The 15,556-nt window shown below is 41.3% G+C and overlaps 1 protein-coding gene across 1 annotated transcript; it reads left to right on the forward strand.

Moving 5' to 3' along the window:
* Positions 1–8,679: 8,679 nt before the first annotated feature.
* Positions 8,680–13,921, forward strand: T265_13861 (hypothetical protein; the record flags this gene model as incomplete). The annotated part of the gene is given in 3 exon segments (XM_009170904.1): positions 8,680–8,767; positions 13,513–13,724; positions 13,730–13,921. Coding segments are annotated over 3 exon segments (492 nt in total).
* Positions 13,922–15,556: the final 1,635 nt, after the last annotated feature.

Genomic DNA, 15,556 nt, shown 5'->3' on the forward strand with positions numbered 1-15,556 from the left:
TATACAAACGTTTTAGTTTTAGGAGTGATTAACTCCGGGGTATGGACTTCAGGGATCAACCGACCTTCGAAGACTGGCAGCGAAAGTCTTTAGAATGTCAACTCTCTAAATGGAGACTATTGTTGTCCCTCAACCGAACAGTGATCGCTTAACGGGATATGCCAAATTGGACATCGTTGCAGTAAGAGTTGATTTAGTGAGAAAGACTTCTTATCAGTCTTACAAGAAAATGATACTTTACGTGTTACAGTAGTTTACTGACAAAAGGATGGAACGCAGGATTCAATACGACCCCCGTTAACTGTCTTTTATGGAAACTCGGAAGTAAAACCCAATATGTGATCAAGAAGAACGTTGTTGACTACAAGGTGTTTTCAGAACAGATAACACAGGGACTGCTTTCGAAATGAACATGTCACGTGAAAGGACACCAGGGACTCGTCTTCTTTTGTTAGTTTTGTTATTGTAAAACAAATGCAGGGACGTGTGAAAACAAGTTCCTGTTGTTTCTGTAAGTAGCGCAAAAAGAGGCGAAAAATGTTTCAGAGACAAAAGCGCATCAATGCTTCGTACTATACATTGATACTAAAGCGGAAAATGTGCACCGCACCTTTCCTGAAGAAGGAAATCTGTTGCAAAGAAAACATATAAGGGAGGGAGGTCATTAATGCATGGAGCTAACATGTAGTGGGTAGTAGGTATTACAGCACAATCATGTTCCAAAATTGAGCTGATGACTCCGGAGATATAAGTGATGCATTAGCCCTATAATGCCAGCTAATTTGATGACTTCCTGATTTATATCCTGGAGTCACGGGTATTAGCCGGAACTGCAGCTAACATAAGTGAAGTTCAGTTCCACTGGCGTCAATAAACCTCTGTATGCTTGTTCCCAGCTAGGAAGAACCTTAGAACTCTGGATTAGTTTTGATGTAATAATCTGTCTAGAGACAGCCCGCTTACCGTAACTTGTAGGCGCACATCCTTAAATCTCGTTGATCTGTTCACACGCTTATAATACTGTCTCTCGTGGGAAAAAGCCAAACCAATCTTATAGTGATCAACCGTTCCCCCAAAATAGTGATATTTTGTGCCTGTCACGGATGATACATATATGTTGAAAGAATGTTACACGCATAAGCAAAGAATCCAGCGGCATTTGCTCAACTTAACAACCATCATTGCTAGCGTAAGACAGCTGGCACAAGGGCCATTTCAAACATGCTGTCATGGAATAACTGAACCACGAGTTACATTGCAGAACTCCGAGAAGATCCTCCTAAACCCCATTTCGATGATTTCATCGTGCCGTGTTTCGATAGTATCGTTTGTTGTGTCAGTGTACTCCAGAGTGTATTTGGAGGGTGAATAGCTCTGATTGCAACAAACGATTGTATATATAAATGCAGTGTAATGTGAAACAACCATGTACGTTTACACCTGCTTGAATGGCCTGCCTTCCATAGAAGTATGGACTCGATCCTATCGCATGATTAATGGTTGATGGTAACACTATTTGATTACTATTCTGAAACAGTGTAGAACCCATAGGCTGCGGAAAACAGTTTGTTCTGGAAACGAATTTCTAATAACTGACATCGGTGCAGTCCAAATTCCTACTTCCTCACGTTATCTATCTGACAGATCTGAGCCTGCTTATGTTTAGCCAAATCAACTCCGCTCTCATCAACGATATGTGAACATGGTGTAAAAAATTGAAGGTTGCGATTATCCGTCAACATGTAATCTTACTTGGTCTGTCTCTGTGAACAAAATTAGAGTAATCGTAGTTGAAAGGATCGAGGAGACGGTTCTTTGTGGTAAGTTTTCCATTATGGGGAACTGAATCACTGGAAGAAACCCCATTGTGCCAGTCAGCTCTGAACGCCTATGATGAACTACTGTCCAGAGACTGGTCAAATGTTTTCTAAAGTTTGTAGTACGGTATATTAAGGAGTTGTTTTGTGATAACAGATTTTAGTGGGATTTCCATATATCCAGCTTAGGATGTTAAATTGCAATCCCTGTGTGGCCCATCGTAGATGAGGATATGTGGTTTCGTGGTGAGAAAGTATGATTTCAGAGTTACGAATTTCCCCAGTAAAAATTACGCAAAAGAGGAAAATTTTCCTTTATTTATTTGGAAAGTTGTTAGCAGGTGAGGGTTTTCCAAAGAGATTACACTTGGTCAGTCAATTCATAAAATTATTCCGGTGAGGAACAACTGCGGTAGTGTAGGTGACATTAAATTGACACTTTAGAGTACCTACCTATGTTGTGGTCGTTGAAAAAGCAATTGGGACCAGCCTACGCTTCATTGATTGAACTGATTCAAAACTGGCTACTAATTGTAGCTAACAGCCCTGATCGTGGGAACCTGTCCAATACGAAGTAATAAAAAAGCGGTTACTAACTAAAGGAAACGAAAGAAGATTCATTTACATGACGCTTAAAAGTTGTGCTTCCAGATGTCTTTCCGGACTGTCCCGTGCATTATCTGAAAACTTGGTAACAATGAAAGAACACAAATAAATTCGCTAAAAACCTCCAACTGAACTGGTGGCTGAAGATACGAGTGGTGTTTTAAACTCCAGAGGAAAATCAAAGAGACCATTAGCAGTATAAAAAGTTAAAACTTTTTATTAGAATCCAGATCAGATATAAAGGAAAATGGAATATTTACAATGTGAGGGATACATATAGAAGCTGTGGAAAAGTGTGAATTAAGAATCAGTTCAAGGTGCTCAACCAAGAACCGAGTTTTTGGAGTAGCTAGAGAAGCGCACATACTAAGCCAGTCTCTTCAGCTGGTAGATAACACCTACGGGTATAGCTGTGGGAGTAGACAGACCTGCTAGTGTTCATCATGAGTACACAATGTCCCAGGGAAGAGGGCAGTAAGCCAGGAAACGTTGACCGGTTAAATGTGGCACCACTGAATGAGCAATAATGCACTTCAGATTGCTGGGCAAAAGCGATTGCCACCTCGAACTGTTCGAGTTTTTTCCTGAAGGGTGAGCTACGTGAACTGGAAAATGCAAACATTGTCGGAGTAGAGGTCTATGAAACGTGGTCTACTCCAAGTTATTGGAGTCTCACGCGAAATGCACTGAATAGTAATGGCGACGTGGTAGTGTTTCAGTTCCACCACCAACCAACGTCAAATATGCTGTCCTTCAGCTGGAAAATATCTGGGATAAGATTTTCCAGATAGTGAATTCAACTTCCAATTTGCTATTCATCTTCAGAAATGCTACATTTACATCGGTATGACGTTCCGAATCCCGCAACGACCCATTCACTCATAGCCCAGTGAGCTCATGTCAGTGCCGACGCAATTAGTCTGTTTTGTGGCAACACTGATGCACTGTTCGTGTTTTTGAAAATCCGGGACGTTGTCAGTGGTAGACTCAGTAACACCTCCGAGAATGGAGCGAATTCGCAGTCTAGATGATCTGGAAACTGTTTGGTTTCGAACTGTTTCAAACATTTTGGTAAAGTGTTGATGCCATTGGCGTCTGCTCCACTTGGTGTCCCAACTGATGGGGCTATCCTCTCAAATGAAGCTCAATTTTGCGACGCACAACCGGTTCATTCAGCTCACTAGAGTCGACCGCTTACATGGTACCATTTTTTAGACTTTGCTGCCGTTGTCCACCAGATCATATTCGTTCTTGATCGAATCAGGTCAGTTTTGACAGAGTGACGAAACTCGGAAGCCATGAAGTTTAAGAATTAGTTACTACAGCCATCATAATGATGCAAACACCATAGAACTAGACCAGCGTATACAACTGTGCTTGCTACCGTATAGCGAAACGAATCGGAACTATCCCTACGCAGCTGTCCTCGGTTCACAGTCGAAATGTTTTTTGAAGTGACGTCACAACACATTGAAAAGATGTGAAAGCTACCGACAAGCATATAGAGGGTTGTAAGAAATATAGCAACGTTGGTTCGTTAAATACTAACTCTCACCAGCTGAGAGTTTTTAACCGAAGAATACCAAATCTCTTACGTTTGTCTTCACGGAATTTTGGAACAGCCTTCTGGTGCCGGGCTTATCAGTAAGGAAGCTGTGTGATGTGAAGTCCCAAGCTTTGTTAACAGCATATTTTTCAGAGGTTCCATCTAAATCCTTCCTCTATTACAGTTACTCGCTGGTAGATGCTCCTTTGTTTACTCATCTAACAGGTCATTGAGCGTCCTGAAGAAGGTAGTCATAGAGGTATCAAATTGATTTCTTGTGTGATGGTCCCGATAAAGGATGCAGTACCGTCCCTTTGCAAGTGCTATATTACTGGACGGAAGGAAGGTTCTCTCCAGATATATGAAAAAATACATTTGCTCAGAATAGACTTTGGCTCAAATTCCAGTAATTTGATTTGGTGTAATGAAAAAACTTTTGATTTTAAAAAGCCCTATTACAAAAAGCAGGGTTCTAAAAGGGGCCTCGCATAAAAACAATGAGGAAAACCACCCTATATTGTTTAATCAGCCAACGGATCAGCGGGCCGTTAATAGATCCCCCATTATATGTATTTGGTGAACAGGGATTCCATTGGTATCGCGAGTAAAGCAGAAGCTAAGCTCCATTATATGACAGCATATTCACAGTGCCGTTTAACACCTTTCTCTGGGCTTATCGATAGCTTCCGTATCTGCTCGGTATTTTGCAACCACTTCACACAACGCTTTAATTGGGAACCGTCAGTAGCGACGAGAAGCAAATTCCGATTCGTATTTCTCTTCTGCAGCCAGTACCATCGAGTCCGCTGATTCAGTTCTGTATTGTTTGCACCGTTACGCTGGCTTTAACGACAGACTTCCTGAACTGCCCGACTTCCTCCACGTGGCTCATCTTGGTAACCGTTGGGTAAGATCAGTGTAGTATGATGCAGGGCGTTCCTGGACTTGCTTTCATCTACCAATAGGGGTTGCGGTTTCAAGATATTTCTATTACTTGCAAAAGTCACTCCTCTCAGTATTGTGCTCAATCGACAGCCACTCGTCATTTATTCGTTCGACAATACAGCCTACTCGTGTTTGACCGTCTGTGGCTGGTATGCTGTCACTCTCTTCCATGGAAACAAGTTTGACGTATTTCTTGTCAATCCCTTGAGTTGGCTTTAAACAAATCTAGTGCCTGACACCTATGTTTTGTATCCATAAGGTCTAAGTCCTTTGTATGGGATGGCAATACAAGTAGACTGATAGATTGTTGTCAATGAAACAATCTGGCCGTGGACTAAGTTAAACACATACCATTATAAAGTTTCGGTCAAGGATCCCTAATACTGAGCAGTCCAAATTCAGGGACACTTCGTGAGTTTCGGATGACTCAAGCTCTGTAAGCCACAAAGTAGTCAGTACATCTCATAAGACCAAATCATGGGCCCACGAGTCAAGAAACCAAAAACCCTATACGCCATAAACCGGGTAGGAACTTTGTTGAAAGGGATGAAGGCAATCATAAAGCTGAGAATTTCCGGAACTAAATCTGCGTCAAACAAACATGCTGAAAGCTGATTATTTTCTCGATTGGACCAGCTACCACCAGGAGTCTTGACTTATTAGCATGGAGACTTCAAAGTAACCGAACGCCAGCTAAACTATGGAAAACGGCGTTTTTTCTGTGTGAAGGAAATAAATACAAGGATTTCTAAAGTGCATTTTACCTGGTTCCCGTTTTCGAATGAGGAGTCAGCTGAGGCGAATGGCTGTAAACTCCGTTCCTCCTTCCTTCAGTTGTCACGAAAAGTCTATCAGAATGAAGAAGTACTCTTTTCGATTTTGTGGAGCGCTTGCGCTCCATCACCGGTGGTGTAAGTGGCTAGTAAAGGTATGAATCAACTCCGGCTCTTCGATTACCTCTCAATATGAGGCATGCTCATTTGTGCTAAGCATGTGAGTATGAGGTCGCACACTGAGGAAAAAGGTTTCTAGAACCAGATGCCTAGAACCGGAGCCTGCGTGGGTAACTGAAAAATAATTATTCATCAATGTAGATTTTTATATGTCGGGTGCAACAGAAGACTAGATTTTGGACATTCGAATTTCTCGACTTGGTTATATTGCAAAATCGAATGACGAAGATGAGCATATCCACCTCAGTTCATATTCGATTTCTCGGGATTTTCGTACACGACAGCGTGCAGAGCAAATTTATGGAGTTCAGTTTTTTTGGAGGAGGGAAGAGGTTGGAAACTTTGTGTTCGCCTGCATTTGCGCAAAATGTATTGAGGTACGGATCAGGAAAGTCTGCGTACGGTTTTAGGCAATGCTTGCATAACATAGTGGGACTGAAAAGATCAAATAAAGCCTATTCGTTTTTGATCAAGTGGCTGTTCGTGAAGTTTGACGGTTATCTTTTAAACCGTTCAACAACTACCGGGGAAGCACTATTAGTACGCGGGTAGATTAGTTTTCGACATGCTGATACAAATGTATAAATGTATAACATGCGGTTGTCCAGGTAACGTTTATGTGACTCGGGTGGCGACCGATGGTTTACCAACAACCAATAATATGCTATCCAAGTCCTAATGTGGATATGGCACCAAGGAATACAACGAATACTGAAAGAATTATCGACAGCTGAAGCAAACATGAAAAAATGCACTTTCATATCCATATGTATATATGTATATATATATTGTTGATAGTGTGAACAGATTTGGGATTTTTGTGGAGATTTCGTCCTGTAAGTGAAGCCAATCTATGCTGAAAAGCCGAGAAGCACTGTACAGCTGTTTCATCCTTATTGGGAATCATCAGCAGTGCGCATCTCACCAAACTCCGGAGAGTCTCGAACCCGCGACCTCCAGGGTAGTAGTTTGAACACAACCGTTCGGCCACGAGTGCCCGATCAGCAGTGTGACTAACTCGCACTTAGACAGGATATGGCGCTGCTCATCTTTCAATCACGAACGGTTAAGTGTTGAAACTACTAGCCGGGAGGTCGCGGGTTCGAGACTCTCCGGAGTTTCGTGAGATGCGCACTGCTGATGATTCCCAATAAGGGTGAAACAGCTGTACAGTGCTTCTCGGCTTATCAGCATAGATTGGCTTCACTTACAGGACGAAATCTCCACAAAAATCCCAAATCTCCTCACACTACCAACAATATATATGTATATATATTCGCACGTTAAATATGGGGCACATGATCTCGTGGTTTGGGTCCACTTAGAGAATTTAGCTGTTAGTTCATTGGCTAGGTGTATGGTGACTGATGTGCAATTGTCAGCTGGACAAACCGTACTCTGGGCAACATTTTCGGTATTTTAATTGGCGATACACTCATCACATAAGGGGGAGATCGCCGGCTTGATATCCTTCACATGCATCTCTTTTCCGCCCATCTTATGCGGTCTTGAATTCCTCACTTCTGGAATAAAAGCACGTAGTTGTTCACTAAACAATAGCATACAGTAGTGTGCTTCGTCAGATTTCTTTTACTTGCTTATTTTCAAGGAGACACTGTTTACATGACATATGTCAGATTACGGGAGATTTAAAAGTAGAAGTGACAACGTAGGCTCCTCGCGCTCCAAGGGATGCTGACGCACTAGATCTCGTGTAAATGCGAGTCACTCGTAATGCTCCAGTTGTGTCCGAAAGATGAAGTGTCCAACTGCTTTCAGAACAGTCACTTGTTAAAAACACTGTGCAGTTTGGCGAGGTGAACACTGCTGATGATTCCAAGCAAGGATACCTTTTCTGTATAGTGCTTCTAGGCTTTTCAGCACAGACTGACTTCATATGAGACCGACTCGTCATTTAAAATCCACGGATCTCATCATACTACCAATAAAATTTGTTGGACTGTTCATCAATTCATGTTGGGAATCGATTTAGTAAAGCATTCGATGATGAAGGTCATCTCGTTGTAAGGAAAAACGAATGGAGCAGGAAACTTCAGAAACACTGACTCTGTTACGTGTAAGACATTGATTTATCGACCGCGCTGCGAAGAATACTCAGTATGTTCCATCCGAGTTTCCCCGTTCATTTAAGTGCAATTCAAGTAAAGGATGGAGTTAGTTGATAAGTTACTTTGTAACTTCCGTAAACGGTTGCAGGGGTTTTATACCTGAGCGCAGTACCACGGCCATTTCGGGATACGTTGGCATGAATTATGGGTGCATGATTAAATTGGCAATCACCAGTTGTACACAGTGCAAAAGCAGTCAGGAAATAAACAATATTATTCAGTAAATTTACTATCCACGCATCAGATAGTTATGGGAAAAATTGTAGTGCTAGTTCCACGACAGAAAGTAATGAAAGTAGAACGTTACAAACAAGAACACAACTGCAGGAACAAATTTTCCCCAGTTTCGTTCCACAAGCGGTAATGTACTCTGATATTTTGAAGTTTAATTTTAACTTCGGCAAATCAGACCAAGCGAAAAGCTGAAACATCTCTTTTACCTTCCCCTCATACTAGCATCGGGGATTTCACCACAGGCTTGAACGTTCGAAAATGCAACTCCCAAGTTGAGAAAAATAACGTACCTCTGACAGTCGGCGATGATAACAAATAGAAGGACATGAGGGTAAATTGTCTCTACTCAAAGGTATAGCATCTCATATTGTGGATCGGGCGGAATGTGGTTGTGGAGTGTACAGTGAACTGGTTCCTCTGTGGCTTCAACTATCTTTGGGAATCTCAGAATGTTTTGGTGCGCTATAACCCTAGTCAGGTCACTGACAGCAAACGGGCGCGAACATAATGGAATCAATCCATCTTTATCACTCTACAGTGAGCCAAACAAATTCCCCTACAGATCCCTTATTGGCAAGAATACTGTTATAGGGTAATGTAGTGTTCCGGTTCTGAGGAATTACCATCAGTGGCGGTAACTACTGAATAGCTCACTCAAGTCTAGCCTAAAAGAGACAGTCCAATGAAACATTTTGTGGGTAAAAGTCGGATTAGTGTTGTACAGTGTAGGAATTCGTTCACTTATTTGGGGAGTTTTCGAAATTTGGGCATGGCCGATCAGTCATTGGTAAAACATTTGCGTTAGCTACCTTGACCTTTTACTGTTGTGCTTGAGCTAAGCCGGAGCAGCTCATTTGTCCTTTCGATTGTTGCCACCAAACACGAAATCGTCTGAGCCGAATCAGGAAAGTGAGCCATGCTGAAAGCACATATGAAGCTATAATCAAATTCCTTGGTGAAGTAGGTAAGGCGGTACTTGACAAGATAGAGAGAGCCCATTTTTGCAGACCCCTGTGATTAAAACGCAATAACTCAGCTGCCTAACATTAATTCTGACCCATTCGTTTGAGGATAGGTGTGTTCTTTGACATCCATCAACACTGGTCACTTGGGCATCAGCTGAAACAAAATTCCAAAGTTCTCCGTTTATATCTTTTAAAAACAAACACAAGGCATTGATGCTCCCTGCAGGCAGGTATTTGGTTGGTAAAATAAGCTGGAATTCACAAGAACCGTGAAAGGACTTTCCATCTCAGTCCGCTAGTTGAAGTCTGGGCGATACATCAAATAATCTTTTGTAAAAAAGAGCCTTTCAAAAAGAGCGAGCACTTCCGAGGACACAGAATAGTCACAAACCGTCAGATGTCCTAAATAAACAGGCTACTTTATTAACAGGCCAAAACAACCAGTGTTCCGCGGTGGAGACCTTTGATCCAGGTCATTACAAGAGTGCCGTGAATTCTGTTCCCCATTAACCACCGTGTTGAAAGTAACCCTGTTATACATAGGTTTTGCGCTGAATTATGTAAAGAAAGAGAGTAAAATCTACAGCCCTGTTTACCATGCCAACTAATACGAGACAAGCACGCGATCAAAATGAACGTATTATTTTTAAGCTGATTGGGCGAATGGTCCGTAGTTATTAATTATTCCAAGAACATTTCACTAGTCTGATAGCCTCTCCTAGAATATCACCAAATTAAAATATTTTCATTGAGCTTCTTATTGCAAATCTGTGTGACATATTTAACCCCGAAGCTTCTGCGACCATCCATTCTACTTAGGAATACACACATAAATGTGAGACTAATGCGACGTGTATTGAGATTTCCGAGGTACTTGACTTCATAGTTTCAAAAAAATTTTTCTCCGTGACGATGTCAAAATTACTTCAGCGAGTCTGAAAATCTGACTAGCCAGCCTTTTCAATGTTCTGAAAGACTGAAAAGAACGATAGTCTGGTCATCATGTCCATCCGTTTGGAGGAACTGACAAACAAGTTGTTGCCTCATCGTGGCGCTTTGTCCAAAACTGGGTCCGAGCATTATAACAAATTACAAGTCGAATCATTTAGTCTGAGCTTTGTTGGGCGAACGAAATGAATCGAATACATCCAGTCTTGGTTTCACTGGTTTGAAAGTTGTGCTCCAAACTGTGTAATCGCGATTGTTTGTGATTTTGTAAAAATGTATGCAGTAACTCTCCAGCGAAGGACCGTCATTTTAGAGAGGTCAGTATATAATTGCTCGATACACCCTATTCCGTATGACTGTTGCATAGTGTGAGCAAGTCGAAATTGCTCGATGTCCGCCCTTCTGAAATTTACAGTGTAACGCGTAGTGTAATATACAGCATCATGTTTTAATACATCTAATGCGTAATATATATATCTATGTACGCCATTTAAAATATGACATTGCTATTGCGTTTATATTATTGTGTACACTACAGATGGTAAAATATATTATATGCATAACTGACTGAAGATGTACTCGCCGAGAATGCTAAGCGCCAGTAGTATGAACGTTGGAGCCAAACGTGTGTAAAGAATTATTCGTTTTTAGGTAGCTTCTTCCCTAGAACTCACCCTTAGGTACACATGTAAGAAAATGAATGCTGGTTGTTACAGTTTATTCAAACCCACGATGTAGATACTTCCATGGACAAGACGGCTTTCAGCTTATGCAGGAAACATTCGAAGATCTGAAACAGCAGAAACTACATTGATAGTTCTCCCATTTATCAACGTAACGGTGGATATTACTGATGTGGCGTGCGGGTAGTATGCGGTTAGCTCGTAAACCCGCTTCGCGTCTATTGAAAAGTGAAATTTATTACGCTATTTGGGGAATTGCTTTGTCCGCATTTGAGTCGAGAGTTTTGTTTCCCTGTCCAATAGTCTGTAACTTTTCAGTTGGTGTCATCTAACAACTAACTGCGGAACATGTATAGGTTGACCAACAATGTATATATGTCTTACAGGACTGAAAAACTTGAAGTAAAAGCTCTATCCTGCCTTATCCGACATTTATTAAACAGCATGCATTGTGCACCAGAAGCTGAAGATGGCCTCGGTTGTTCCATTAACTTCAGCGTAACATAAGACTGATAACCTAAACAGGAAGCAAAGAGCTCATAAGCAGCCATGACTAGAAGATGATCCTATCCAAAGAATGGAATGGCTAACAGAAAAGGCATTTTGAACAAGAAACTGGGGACGAAACAGCCATTTTGCTACCATAATAGAATGGGATTGAATAGAACCACACGCGCGACGGTTCTTTTTTTCGTTTCGTGGTCACATATGGACAATACTTTGCGGCTAGAGAGTGCTCTCAAATTAGTCATTTTGGTGTGACAATCTGAGTTTAAATCTGGACGGGATATGTTTGATATAAAACGCGAGAAATCGTGAGTACCGCGTCATTAGAAACCTGTTACTGCCCCCCTGTAACAGTGAATCTGGTAGCTAGCGGAGATACAGTGTTGGGTAGGCTTTTACCGTCGGATAATATCTCCGAGATTTCCGGCAAACATGAGGGTACTGCTAGTAAGCTGAGAGGAAAAATCAGGTTGTATGTTCCTACAGGACAGAATTCTGGCCGTCTCATGTGACAAATGCGCTTAGCGACATGGGATAATAGATGACTGAAAAAATTTCAAAACGAAAAATGGAGCTAAGCATAACAATTAAGCGGAAGAATGTCTGAGGAACTCCTATTTTAGGTGGAGATAAATTTTTCTATATACGATGAACATCGAATGAATGTTTGGTAGTCATTGTAGGGTTCGAGTTTGTTAACGGAACCATCGTAAATAACTAACATTTTTCGGGTACTATCTAAAAATTTAGCGGCAACTTTGTAGAAATGGATCATGTTCACTTCACTACCAGCATATCAAAACACCAAAATGATTTTTTTGGTAGCTGTGGCATGAGGCAATGCATCGTCAACTCCATTTTTACTCGGTTCAACGGGTAAGTCAAACAAAAGCGAATGGCCACACATGGTGTTTCCGCTTGGGACAACAAGCTTGCGTAGATGTTCGTCACACTAGACAACGAATCTTCGGTGCACTCAGGTAGGACATTTAGGCTGACTAGATATCTGAGGGAGAAACAACCTGCTGCGTTGCATCACGATGTGGAGGTCAGAAACATTTAAAAATTTGAAGTTCACCACTATAGTAACAATATGACTATCATAAACAAGAGTTTCAGCTAGGTTCCAGGTGAGTCTCTTGTCAAAACCAAACTGGTATACAGATGAGTGTATAAGTCAGAGCTGTTGATCAGATTTACCACTGGAATGTTGTTAGTAGACACTATGGCAAAGACATAACCTCTTGTGTGGGAGAAATTCTTCTGGTAGAAACAACTCGCCTTTGAGTTCACGTTTTGTCAAACAACAAGCGTATGGTTAATTTCGAAAAGAAAAGTAGATCGTAACCACTTGGCCCAGCCGCTGATGCTAGCCATCAAACAGATATCACACGTCCAGTTGGGTCGCATCGCTACAGTTGGTCGATGTTCTTGCAGTCGGCGTTTGTTTCAGATTAAATTTGTTGGAAAAATAATTGCAGCTTCCATGATAACATCACGCAAACTTTTAAGACTGGCTACATTGCACCATTATCATAATTAGTAGAACGAGAACGCAGGGGATGACCCTGCAGACTAACAAGTGAATAGCAGGATTTTTGGTGTTTACTGCAAGAAGTTTTGAATATCTTATTAATTACATTTTTGTTTCTCAGCAAATTTTGGGAAGAGCCGTTCAAAATGTGGGGATAGTAAATTAAGATCTATTATTTTCCATTTCATCCATCGAAAGTGCGAACATTTTAGGATTTTATCAATATACTCAGCTACCCTGAAGAGCGGCGCCATCGATAACAATCTTTCATTATAAACAGTGATCACAATATTTTTGTTGTGGGAGAAACACTGCTTCCCTAGAGCAACTTGAAAAAATCACATAGTTGTAGGCTCTTGTTAAAACTGTCACGCTAATGCATTCTGTTAGTAGAGTTTTCTGGCCATGCTTTTAGGTAACCGGTACCATCCTTGATGTAGGTCAGTAACCACGTATAGTGATGGAACATCTAAGTGTTTTCAGCATTTACGAGTGTACCGTTATGTGGCTGCGATTAAGTCTAATTAAAGAAAACTGCCACTAATCGGGACCAAAAAGAGGGTATAGATTAGTCGTTTCATTGGGGCGAGTCTCAGCTATTGAGAAACTTTTGTTGAGTTCCTCAACAATTGTTTTTGGATTTAGTCAACATCCGACTCAAAATAACTATAATTCAACCGATCAGAGACGGGTACTTCTTGACTACATTAAACGTAGACCGCTTACTTGTGCAACAAATTTCGTCAGGCACACCAACCACATCGCTAAAATGTGAACACGCTCGCCTGTTCAGACGTGAAAATTCAGATGCGTTTAACGTGCGTTGGTGGAGTAGTGGTTACACACTCGCATCGCATGTCAGATGTCTGGGGTTCAAATCCCGGCAAAGCCATTGGCACTGCTGACAAGCTCTAATAAGAGCAAAGCTCGAGTCCAGTGCTTCCATTTGGTGTGGACTCACCGGAGTAATTACGCCAGGACAAGAGCACTCTCGTTCAAAAGAGAGTGGTGTGACCATGAACAAAATTTCGTTTCATTTTTATCCCACCTGTAATGATAAAAATGAATGCACCCGTTTAGATGTAACATTCTTCGGGATCTAGCTACAACGCTACCCAATGGAAGCATGAGAGCTGGGATACTGCGATGTTGCACAAGCCTGGATAGGAGAAGTCGAGATGCAGAAGTTGGGTTCAAACGACAGACATGCACTCTAACCACTGATTGATCTCGCCGTCTCACTTTCAGAGGTGTGCATTGAATTTTATTTTAGACATTTGGAATGAAAACGGAGTAGTTTGTGCGGAAGTGTAAATGGTTTGATTTGTTAAACTTTCATGAAGAATGGTTTGGTACATCGCTACTTCATGAATAAGGCTGGATTAAGAGAAGTGTTCAATTTAGTGGTAATATAAGCTCTACTAATGTGAGCGTCACTGAAGACAAAAATCTCTGGAAGCACTTCCAAAAAGTAGTGCCGATGCGAAAATGTACAAAATTTAAACGGATTTGAAGAAACAAAAATGTGCCAGAGGTGAGATTCAGCACGCAAAGCTTCCGCCATTTGTAAAAATATCCGCCCTATTTTGTACTGATGGATTTCAGTAAAGCAATATGGAATGGGGGAATTCTTATCTCGATTTGAGTGTCCGTTAGCTTACTGTTAGACGACTGCTTATGTTCTCGCTGGAATTTTGCTTCAGTCAGAAATCGCACATCTTTATATGACGACATTTTCTAAACTGAGGTCGCTTTCGGCCCCAGTGTTAACCGAACCGGTACGCAACACAGATGGTAAATTGATGGGCTGATGACTTGTGTATTTACTCCACTTGACTGGCAGTCGGTACATCAAAATAAAATAACCCGACCAAGATAATCCTCGTCCAGTGAATCGTAAATGATGGATATCATATCATTTCAGAGAGCGAGATGAATAAACATATCAAGTTCACTTCTTGTTCATTATGCAAAACGATGCGGAAGTGCTACAGATATTTTGACACTACAGCGAGATAAATGGTTAGCAGGTTGTCAGACCAGTGTGCTGTTCTGTTGTATATTTAATCGACAAATTTATGGACATGGTTCGATGTGCGGCGAGAAAACAAACTGATACGGCCACAGGGATGTAAGTTTCTGACAGACTATCACGACTGTTATTAATCCCCTTCCACCCTGAAAGAGGGTTGGATTAATCACAATGATATGCTGAACGCATCAGAAACTTTATGGTGGATATGCCAAATAAATAACGAGTTCGGGTACACATTTCAAGTTTGAGTCTGTCAGTTTGGAACCCAGCTGAACAGTGTTGGAATCGTTGGGGATATCTTCACACATACCTATCTATACCTACATCTGTTCCTAATTCACTTTCGAAAAAAAACAGGGCCTCTTACAAAGCAATAAAACTTCATTCTGTATTAAATATCTAGCGTTCAGGATAAGCGATGATGGCCAGCTTAGACAGCAAACGAATTGTTTTCGTTTATTATTTATAAAGCGAAAATTCTATCTGCTATTGAGCTCAGGTTGACTTTCAACCGACAACCAGACACCCAAGCGTTGAACATCACAGGATATGTTTGAACTTGTAGGTTGCATTACTGTTCTCCATAGTCTCTAAAAATATTTTCTCGCTTCCCATGTTTGCGATTCAAACCAGACTGCTGAAAGCAATAAACGG

The sequence above is a fragment of the Opisthorchis viverrini genome (assembly GCF_000715545.1).
Source record: "Opisthorchis viverrini unplaced genomic scaffold opera_v5_114, whole genome shotgun sequence".
Taxonomy (NCBI): domain Eukaryota; kingdom Metazoa; phylum Platyhelminthes; class Trematoda; order Opisthorchiida; family Opisthorchiidae; genus Opisthorchis; species Opisthorchis viverrini.